The sequence below is a fragment of the Echiichthys vipera genome (assembly GCF_963691815.1).
Source record: "Echiichthys vipera genome assembly, chromosome: 9".
NCBI lineage: Eukaryota > Metazoa > Chordata > Actinopteri > Perciformes > Trachinidae > Echiichthys > Echiichthys vipera.
The window spans coordinates 28070333-28081472 of NC_139834.1; the positions used below are offsets into that span (position 1 = coordinate 28070333).

At 42.9% G+C, this 11140-nt stretch overlaps 1 protein-coding gene across 1 annotated transcript in view; it reads right to left on the bottom strand.

Annotated features, from left to right (window-relative positions):
* Positions 1-962: 962 nt before the first annotated feature.
* The window catches only part of LOC310951659 (plexin-B1-like), a 72774-nt gene continuing 62596 nt past the window's right edge, over positions 963-11140 (bottom strand). The window contains exons 32-38 of the mRNA XM_083919987.1: positions 10819-10991; positions 9546-9706; positions 7773-7920; positions 6565-6629; positions 5152-5227; positions 4860-4934; positions 963-4081 (exon numbers count right to left, since the gene is read on the bottom strand). Of these exons, the coding sequence (XP_083776113.1) occupies positions 3977-4081; positions 4860-4934; positions 5152-5227; positions 6565-6629; positions 7773-7920; positions 9546-9706; positions 10819-10991 (803 nt within the window). The 3' untranslated portion in view covers positions 963-3976. The remainder of the gene's footprint in view (positions 4082-4859; positions 4935-5151; positions 5228-6564; positions 6630-7772; positions 7921-9545; positions 9707-10818; positions 10992-11140) is intronic.

The window sequence follows — 11140 nt, forward strand, 5'->3', positions numbered from 1 at the left end:
AAAGGTTTGCATCACCACATATGTTTTGCCAGTTTCACCTCTGAAGCGTCTCACTGAATTCATATTTCATGATCTAACCAGACGTTCAACAAAAACACTGGAAATGTAATAAGGCATGAAGACAGCTGCTTGATTCATCGTTACTGTACACACACACACACACACTTTAAGTTTGGCCTGTCTGACCCCCACCCCCCGGTCCACAGTGAAACGTGACCTGTATTCATTTGCTTGGATGGTGCTGCTAATTTAAGACGCACACATGGATCCCACTTTTAACTTGACACACACAGAGAGAGAGAGAGAGAGAGAGAGAGAGACACACACACACACAGACAGAGAGAGACACACACACAGACAGAGAGAGACACACACAGACAGACAGAGAGAGACACACACAGACAGACAGAGAGACAGAGAGACACACACACAGACAGAGAGACACACACACACAGAGATAGAGACACACACACAGACACACACAGAGAGAGAGAGACACACACACACACAGACAGAGAGAGACACACACAGACAGACAGAGAGACACACACAGACAGAGAGAGACACACACAGACAGACAGAGAGACACACACAGAGAGAGAGCAACACACAGACAGACAGAGAGACACACACACACACACACACAGACAAAGAGACACACACACACAGACAGAGAGACACACACACAGACAGACAGACAGAGAGAGACACACACGGACAGACAGACAGACACAGAGAGAGAGAGAGAGAGAGAGAGAGAGAGAGAGAGAGAGAGAGAGAGAGAGAGAGAGAGAGAGAGAGAGAGAGACACACACACACATTTTAATTTGTTTACTTCCCAGTGAATAAAGTAATAGCAAAAGAACTTGAGACTGTCATGAACATCAGGACCACTTTATTGCATCACATTAACTTGTTAGGTTCATCCTATCGATTAGTGAGAAAACACTAAAGTCAGCGTTACTTCAGAGCCGTACGTATCTACAGGAACATGGAAAACATCAGAACTCAGCTTTGCATTCACAAGTCACGAGCAACAATAATGTGCAAAAATGTTTTTTTTAATGTACAAAATAATCGCTTGTACCATTAAAAATCATACTTTTCTAATGCCTCTAAAATTGATAAAAGAGATTAAAACTATCCGAATTTCAAAAGAGCTGATGATGTGAATTTGACTTGTAGTAAAATCGATCTTGAGAGATCGACGGACAAAAGGAAACATTGAGCTTTAGCACGAAAAGTCTGTAAAAAGTGTAATTTCTCACTTTTAAAAAGAAACGTGAAGTCACATCTCACGTGGAGTCGCATCGCCACTGTTCTTCTATACGTCCGAAAATAACATCCAACAACATATGCGGAAAAAATAAATACAAAATAAATTAAATTGGAGAAAAAAAAAAGTAGTAAAAGACTTTCAAGGGGCGTCGCAGCGACAGGGGACTCCTGATTCACAGGAGAAGCGTTTAGGATTAACGGGGATCTATTGGAAGAAATGGAGTAGGATATTCAGAACTATGTTTTCATGACCTACAACTAAGAGTCGTTTGGTTTTCATTGGCTAAGAATGGGCCCTTTATATCTACATATGGAGTGGGTCCTCTCGTTGACGTCACCTGCTTCTCTACATGCATGGAAAGGACGTTGGGTTAGGGTATTCCTCACCGCTAAAGCCTACGCACTGCTCCTTTAACGGCCAAAATACACTGGACACGGACGTGGCGTGACACGGCTGCTGCTGCTCCTGCTGCACAGTCCACGGAAGCTCGCCTCTATTTTTACATCGCCTGTCTATTTTCTTCTCTCCACGCAGCGATGTGGCCCTCCGACGATTAAAAACAACATAAAATTGTCTATAAAACGAGAACTGACTGTTTAAAAGTGATTCAAATAAATACCTCACTTTAGGCGAAGGCCGTGTGAGGCGGCAGAGCAACCTCGCGGGTGCTTTTACATTTCACATTAATGTGAATCAATCAAATCGAACCGACATGAATCCATGATGCTGTAGTTTAAAACGATCCAGTTGATATTGTGGACACTTCATCACCCCGCGTATCTGCATTATCACTAAAGCTCGGTCTGCGAACGGTGAAGCCGGCTTGTCACGTCTTACCCTGTGTACTTTGCGAGGGGAAAGGACAGAATTTAGATAAAATAGTGCAGCGTAACACTGTTCAAATCTGGCATCCACTTGGACAAGAAAGACTGAAATGTTAATGAAAGCTTAAAATCAGGGCGCAGCGGCTCTGACAGCACGAGATGTTTGTTCCTGCTCTAACAACCGTCCAGTGAGGGCAGCAGGAAAAAGTCCAAAATACTGAAGGTTCTGAGTTCAGAGACGACATGTCTGTTGAAATGTATGACACCGGTATATTCAAGAGGGGGGGAGATAACAAACGGCCGCCAAAACACCTCAGAAGTACGGAAGATCAAGCCTGAATTAAAAAAAAACCCAAAGAATACAAAATAAATTGCCCAAAGTCATTTAAATACATCTATGAAATGCTCATATATGAGAAGTAACTGTATAAATAGGTAGTGATCTAATTCCACGCATTATTTTTACAGTCGTTTCACATTTACAATCCATCGCTAGGACAGTTTCTATGACGACCTTTAAAGAAAAATACTGTCAATCGCAACAATCCCTGTCGTCCCGTGGAAGAAAAATATATTACACAAATAGAAAAAGGGGGAAGGGAAATAAATACTGAAACGGGATTAAAATATAAACATTTGTGCATTTATATCCAATAAGTCAGGCTTGGTCTTTCATAAGAGATAAGATCTGTTCTTTCCCATTGAATTAGTACAGATTAAAGTGATGTTATGGATTCTGACGCATAGTTAAATATTTTATCCCCGTGGTGCTCTTAAGGACGGATCAGTTAATGGGTTAGCTAGCTAAGTACCTCAGCCGCAATTGTCTCGGGTAATGCGTAGAAAAAACGATTGTTTACAAAAAGGACATTTGCGAAGCGTTACCTAAGAAACGGAGAATCCACAAACGCAGGAGTAGGTCGTCGTGAGAAGGAAGCGAGTCGAGAGTATTCACGTACCAAGTCCTCGACAAAATACGAATCGACACTTTTACAAAACCGCTGCTTTGCAGTTCAAACTATAGGCGGCGTCTATGATTGCGGTAAAAGGACAAGCGGTGATGTGAAGATTAAAACATTTAAAAAGGGAAACGGTTTACACGGAACCGACTGTCCAATAACAGCTGATTCAACATGGTCCAGTAAGACTTGGTAGAGTGATTTAAGGAGACTGAAAGCAGAATGAAAACATCCCTCGAACGGTTGCTCGGGCGCCACAGCACTGTCAACTGTCATGATCTGTTAATCCATCGTGTAAGACTTTGATAGAACGTGGTAGAAAACTCCACGGCTGTCGACGTTAAACTCCTCCCCCGATTCCCTCCGCAGTTTCTTCACCCAGGGCACCTACGGCCTCCGTTCCTCAGCGGAGGGCCGATATGTTCGGCTGTAAACTCGCAGGAATGTTCAGTGCGCTTTGTCAAGAACACCGCAGAGTCTGCTGGGACACATAGAGTCGAGGGAAATACAGATTGCTTTCATATTCTAACTCCCTTTAGTTTGAATGTAACGTGGGGAATCCCTACGAGAGATGTCGTGGTTCAGAGGAAACTCCCGTTTTAATGTGCTTCATTTCACATTTTCTTCTTTTTTCTCTCTCTCTCTCATTTCACTCCCAGGGTGAGGACCTGTGAAATCTGGATGTTCCTCATGGAGATGAGACGGGAAACATTATCAGTGTCAGTGGTCCTCTTAAGATAAGTCCTCCCTTCACAATAAAGGGACATCCAGTATGTGCCACGATGTTCCTTTGTCCTCCTATGCCTTAAATAAAGGAACTACTTTCTTCCTCAGGAGACAGAACCTTCTCCCATCATTGTCCTCTTTTCGAGGCTTAAAAGAAAAAATCCACCCCGTCCTTTGGGTCCTTTGGGTCATAGGTCTGTGACTTTGTTTTCTACAGCCGCAGCGATCTGCTGGAGCCTGTAACCCAGCTGCATCTTCTGGGCTGTGGAGTCCTCTTCCAGGGCTGTGATGATCTGACGGATGATTGAAAGAGGTGCATGAAAAACATTATATTTTTACCTGTTCTGATTTGCATGCATCGTATGCGACGTCTGAAGTAAATGACCCATTATTTTAAAAATGGGAGGTAAATGTGCCACCTTTAACATCGTATAACGCTTTGCATATCGTCACTGTCTAGCGGAAACCTCATATTTCTGTTTTTAGTTTTGTTTAGTAGTAGTAGTTAAGTTTTATTTCTCTTCATAAATCAATGTTATTGTTCTATCTGTGTTCGGGCTTTTATTAAAGTCTTAACCCATGAAAAGTATCAAAAACGAGCTTGAGACTCAATCTTGTGACACCACTGGATCCTCAAACTGTCTGCGAAACCTCCCATGCCTAAAAAAATGACGGTTTTGGACATACAAGATTTTCCACCAGACAGCAACGATATGCGTCTTAGTGCTGCCGCAGTGAAGGAATTTCCACTGCGGGGGTTTCAGGGTTCAAAAAGCACGGTATGAGGTATTTGGCATGTTATGTAGATTGATGTACGTAATGCAGAACCAAGTTTCACAGGTGTGCGTGCTTCCCGAAACCTTTAGCTGTTGGCTGTTAGCAACGAGTGCTGAGGTTAGCACAACAAGCGGATAGGCGAGTCAGTGACACTACGGCGAGCGCAAATGATAAATTCATGTATTTCTAGTTTTTCTTAATTTATTTGTGCGTGTAGTCTAGATGCATCTAATCCACGGTACAACATACTGTACAATGCAAACATTGTTTTTGTTGTACTGTGGTTATACTCACTTGATCATAGTATTTGTTGATGTACTTGTACAGCTCATGTAGAGCCACGAGGCAGTTGACCTCAGCGGCGTAATTCTGTTAAAAATAAAGAGAGGCAAAAACGTCAGGGGGTGCAGGCTGATAAAGACTGCATTGGCTGCCATGCCATTCATATTTCATTTCAAACTCCACATGTAGCCTGTCAGGAACCCACCCAGATGGAAACGCTAAAGACCTGAAATGATTTATGTGTTCAACCTTGCCTAAAAAAAAAAAATCTTGCAAAATGGGAGAACAAGAGCGGGTAACATACACGAGAGAGTTCCGCTAGAGCCGAGTTCATCTCCTGGTCACTGGCGGAGATGGTCTGACGGATGTCTGCATAGTACCTGGAGAGAGAGTATAGAGTTATCCAACTACCATGTGTCAATGTGTGTGTCCTTCGCATATTTCAAGAACCGTTCAACCCTACCGCGTCTACTTCACACTTGGTGATCACAATGAATTTGAGGATGAGTGTGGTCCGAGCACGGGCGCCGGAAGTAGGGGGATAGGAGCCATTGCTGCTGGGAACAACACTGACAGTATGAGGACAATTTGGATAACCAGCAGCTCCCGGTGTTTACAGCGAGGAGATCAGGATGGCCCGTTGGGAACAAGGGAAGCGACGGCTCTTGTAAACACAGAGCTAAATGAGGCCGTTAAGACGATATTAAGAAGTCAGACTTCAGTTTTTCAACTTTGAATTACCTCAAAACATTACGCCATTATTTATGTTTGTAGCTTAAACAGAAGGTTTGATTGAATTTAGCCAAACACTGTTAACTGTATGTGTGGGTGGCTACCTTACCTACGGGCCCGTCAGCTTATCATCAATGTTGGTTTGTTTTCCACAAATAATTTTCAGACATATTTAAATAGTTTTAAATAATTATCTAATAATAAAAAACACTCTGGTGCCCCCCCTGCAGTAACTGAGGATCTTCTAAACTAGGGGCTCTCGACTCCCTGCTGAACATCTCTCATCAAAATATTATAATTTTAGATATAAAAATGACATATTATAATACCAAACCTTGCTACACTGACCTCCTCTGGTTGAGAGTACACTCGTACATCACTACAGTATGTTGAGACATTAAAGCACTGGGGGTCAGCAAAAATTAGCCCGCCATTTGTTCTTAAGTTACACTTTAAGCCAGAAATCAGCCAGTGATGTCATTAATGTTTACCAAATCCTAAAAGATGTGCACCGTCTCTGCTGTGTAATTTCATATGGGAAAATGGGATTAATTTGTAGCATATCGGTGTGTGTGTGTGTGTGTGTGTGTGTGTGTGTGTGTGTGTGTGTGTGTGTGGTGAAGGGTAAGAGTATAGAACTCTGTTTTCCTCAGCGTTCATCCTTTTTCATTAAGATAAGACTAATAAGGCTTATAAAACGGGCTTATTTGTTTCATAAAAACGTGTCGAGCGAAGCTTTAATACATCACCGGTGTAATCTGCGGGCTATGATGTACAGAAGACAGCGGTAAGTGCGGCAGCCTGCTCTCAGACCATCCATGCATGGAAGCCTCGCAGGCTTAGTCTACCCTCTGTCTGGCACTGACAGAAAGTCCTAGACCTCACTCTCTCCTTCCCTCCCTCCCTCCCTCCCTCCCCTCTCTATCTCCTCCAGAATGCTTTTTATGCCCTGGGTCAGTGGGGCAACCGGCTGCCATATTCTTACCTCTCCACCATCTGTTTGTAGCGCGGGATGTCTCTGGCGTAGAGCAACTTGTTGATGGGAGAGTCCTGTGCAAGGAGGACAAACGTGTATGAATATCACATGAAACCAGTAATGTAAAGCTGTGTTGTTTTAACTGTGCTTGGTATTCTGATTTGATTTTATAGCATTAGACATTTTACAAATCCCATTTTGTAGTGTCTTACAATATGAATTGCTTCATACAATGTTATTTATATTAAGTGACATACAGTAAATTAATTCCTATCCCCACCACCCCCTTTATTTATCTTTGCATATAGATGTGATGTGAATGTACTGTTTATAGTCATGTTATTTTACATCATTAAAGGTGCTCGAAATACTTGGGATTGCCTCCACACAGCTCTCATCCCAGTACATGCATCAGTGACGCTTCTTCACAGACAACAAACATCATCTTAGATTACAGCACACAGAGGGAGAGAGGCTCTATTCTGTCAAGATGCCATTACGCCACTGTATCTTTACACAGAAAATATTTGTTTGTTGCTAAATTAATGTTCTGAGTACAGGGCCTTCTTTGATTCATGATATTATCCTGATAAGCATCAAAATATTTAAAACTCTTAAAATGGCTCTAAAACATACTGGAATCACTATACTTTAAATTCTGTTAAGAAAAAGAAATTCTCATAGAGACACACATCTTCACATCATCCAATCTTAAATAAAGTAATCATAAATCATAAGTTCCTCCTTATTAATAATGTCATGAAATCGCAGCTGAGCGGCTTTGCAGTGATGACGGAGAGCCTATTAAATGATCAAGCTAACATTTGTTGTTGCTATTGATAAATGTACATGCAACAAACACTTTCACTTTCTACTTCTTTACTATAAAGTAGGCTGCACCAAATGAGAAGATAGATTTTCTGTAAAATGAAAGAAATTCTACTTGATTTGAACTTATGGACTTATTGTTATGTCATGGTTAGAGGACAAACCTAAGTAAACTGCAGTCGCCGGTCAAGGAACTCGTGAGAAAATTCATGATTATCACGCTAACGGAAATTCACCATGAAAAACTTATTGTGAGTGATTTTTTTTTAACCTGATCCATGATGAAAACGGTTACTGTCCCATCCAGAGCTAGTGAGGTATTTTGGATTTGTATATTTAATAGCACAGCCACAGTGGTATAGATAGACTGATGAAAATGATAAGCTCACCCGTCCCAGTTTGTGGTCCGCGATGGTGCAGGAATCCATAAAGGTCTGAGCGATGACGGAAAGCACAGCATCCACGTGGTCTGAGGTCTGCACGTCAAAGATGAACTGGGGGTTCTTCAGGATATTGATCCAGAACCGCAGCGGCAAACTGCAAAGACAGCAAAGACGATGCACATGTGATCAGGGATCAGCCGGTTATAATGTCTATTAAGACAACGTGTTCATATGTCTGAGAATAAGAGAAGAGAAACACCAGAGAGCTATTTGTTTCATCTGATTTCAACACAGTTTAGTTCCGTTTATATGGAGCACCGCGAACACAGGTGGGAACCAAAACAAACTTGCCAGATGACTCTGGTGGACTGCACGCGTAGATATGTGATTTGAGCATGAAAAGTTTTTATCAAAAGTTAAAAAAATATTTTCGTACCCTGAATTCGCTAGTAGGAGGTTCCACTTTGACAGGCATTGCAGTGCACTTTGCCTCGTCGGAGGTACGAAAATTTGGACTTCCCATGGCACTGGTACGCAGCATGAGCCCAGCAAATATTTTTATTAAGACCGAATAAAATGATTGGTCAGACTTTTATCAGAACTATATGAGTATTGAATATTGATGAGTTTGAACACCTGGTAAATGGACTTTTGCTTATGTAGCGCCTTTCTAGTCTTCTGACCACTCAAGGCGCTTTCACAGAGTTTGTCACATTCACCCGTTCACATAGACATTCACACTGATGGCGGTGGTCCTCTACATACAATCTAATCTAATCATTCACACCACATTTACACAGCCATGCGCAGCACAGGGAGCAATTCGTGGCTCAAGGACACGTTGACATGTGGACCGGGGGAGGTGGGAATCAAACCGCCAATCTCTGGAATGTAGGACGACACACTGAGCCACAGTCGCCCCTGATGGATTTCTCTTACATTTTAGTGCCACATGCTTATTAGGAGCATTTTAAGACAACAAAAGAAAAGTGTGAGAAGTGCCAGAAAGGTAACAATTGCTTTAATAAACTTTGTAATTTTTATTTTATTTATAATAAACTTTATAATTTTATTTTGTAAAACAGTGTGTGTCTTTTAATCAAAGTGGTTCTTCCGCTGTTTCTCAACAGTGCGTTTACATGGATGTTAATATCCCGTTTATGATCATATAACGTAGCCTACATATACTGAGAAATCAGAGCAACAGTCTTTTACGTACGTTTACTAGTTTGAAGGAAATGATCCAACATGAGCTACTATATTCACAAGATTGTGGGGAAAGCGCAGTAAACATATCAGTCACACACCATGTAGAACAGGAGTTTTAATATTTAACCTGCCATTCAGTGGTACCAGAGGTCCGAGGTTATCTTCAAACGTTGAATGTGTATTTTCTTCATGAGGTGAATCTGATCAAGGGTTAACTCTTGTCCTATAGTGACAGGGCAGTGGACGTTTTTGCTTTCCCCTCGTCCTTTTCTCATTTCTTGCAATACTTGTAGCGTGTATTACAAGAGGAGAGAATAAATGGTCTCTTTGGACCCTCCCCCACCCTCTCCAGGGCCCGGGACAACTGTACGGGTGTTCCCCCCCCTTGACGGCAGGCCTGACCAAGAGCAGCTGTTGTCCATATGTTCTGTGTTCTTAGACCTTTGGATGATATTCCCCCTGAAGTGTGTTTATAACTTGTCTCGCATGTCGGCCCACCAGAAGTTGGCCTGTGACCAGCTCTACCTCCTAACACCCAAAGCATTTGTAAGCTGCCGCCGGGCCAGTTACCTGTTGGTTTTCCAGATGTGGATGGTCTCGGGGTCCGTGATGTTGTGCTGCAGAGCCTGCTCATCCAGCAAGTCGAAAAAGTATTTGACAGCCAGAGGTACGGGACGACTGGTGCTGAGGATCGCAGTGAATAAATCATCCACAAACTTCTGCATCGTGCCCTAACGGACAGAAGATAAAGTGATAGTGTTACATTTATCAAACCTTTGCACGAATCTGCTTGCATTCATTCACACGGTCAAGCTCACGTTAGGTTATCTGTTGGGTTACAGTATTGTGATTATTCTCATTATTGCCATTTGCTTTACTGATTATAACCTTGCTACGATTGGCTGTTTTCCTTTTCCCTACATAAAACACATATTCAAACACACACACACCACACACCAATGATTTATTTTCTCTCTATTGTTTGGTCTGTCTCGCTGTTCGTCATAATCACGGTCATCATCATTGCTGACTATGGGCGCACTCACACTGTCCATCCGTACCGTGCCCCAGGACGTTTCACGGCTAAAGTCTAGTTCGTTTGACCAGTGTGAGTGCAACCGTACCGCGCCTGGGAGCGGTATGCTTTTTGTCCACAGAGCGTTTGGGAGGGGTGGGCTTTTGTGAAGCACGTTTGCACACGTACGAGCACGAGGCCTACGGCGGTTCTGAGGTAATTTTATGTGCGCCTGTTCGGACATGGAAAAAAGAAGGAGGGACCATGCGCGGACATTTAAAACAATGGTGGCAAAAGGTTCACGTTGGTGTGATGCGGAGGTGGAGTGTTTACTGCAGATTTGGTCGATGAAAATATTCTAAAACAGTCGACAAGACGCACAAAAACTCTGAGGTCTGTGGAAAGATTTGTAAACAAAGCGACGCATCGCGATGACGTCAATCAATGCGTGTGACGTGTTACGGCGTGATGACGTATAGGCAGCAAGAAGCTTTCGCATGAGGCCCAGGTAGTGTGGCTACAAACGGGCCTGGGGCGCGGGGGGAGACAAGTACCCTAAAGCACAGGGCACTGTACGGATGGACAGTTTGAGTGCGCCCTATGACAACATAGCCGAAGTCATCATAATCACTATAGTTATCATTAGGGAACATACGTTAGAGGGAACTAACTGATCAGGTTGATCCCTGGAGGGAACACAAAGTTGAATACTAGTGAAGACACTTTTGGACCTATCTAACAAACTACCGCATCTTGTGTGCTGGATTTAAATGTGTAGAATCTTTTGTGAGTGAGCACCGCCTTGATGGATAACCTCATCTGTTTTACCTTCATGGAGAGCAGTCGTGTGAGGTAGATCTCGGGGATAGCCTTGGCCCTCTCGCCGCCCCTCTCCCTCAGACTACCCCTCCTGTGCTTGGGGAGCTCAGACTCCTCGCCGGCTTTCACCAGATGCCAAAGCCTCACTCCTCCCTCCTCCCCATCATCCAACATAGGGGTTTCTGGTAGAAGGGGACAAGGGAATGAGTATATTTTTGTTGGCTTGGGTCAGTATGGCTGCAAGCTAAGAAACACTATGCAAGCAAACATAAACCGTCATTGTTAAAATGATGATAACAGCACATGCAGGTCCAAAGAATACAGCTATATA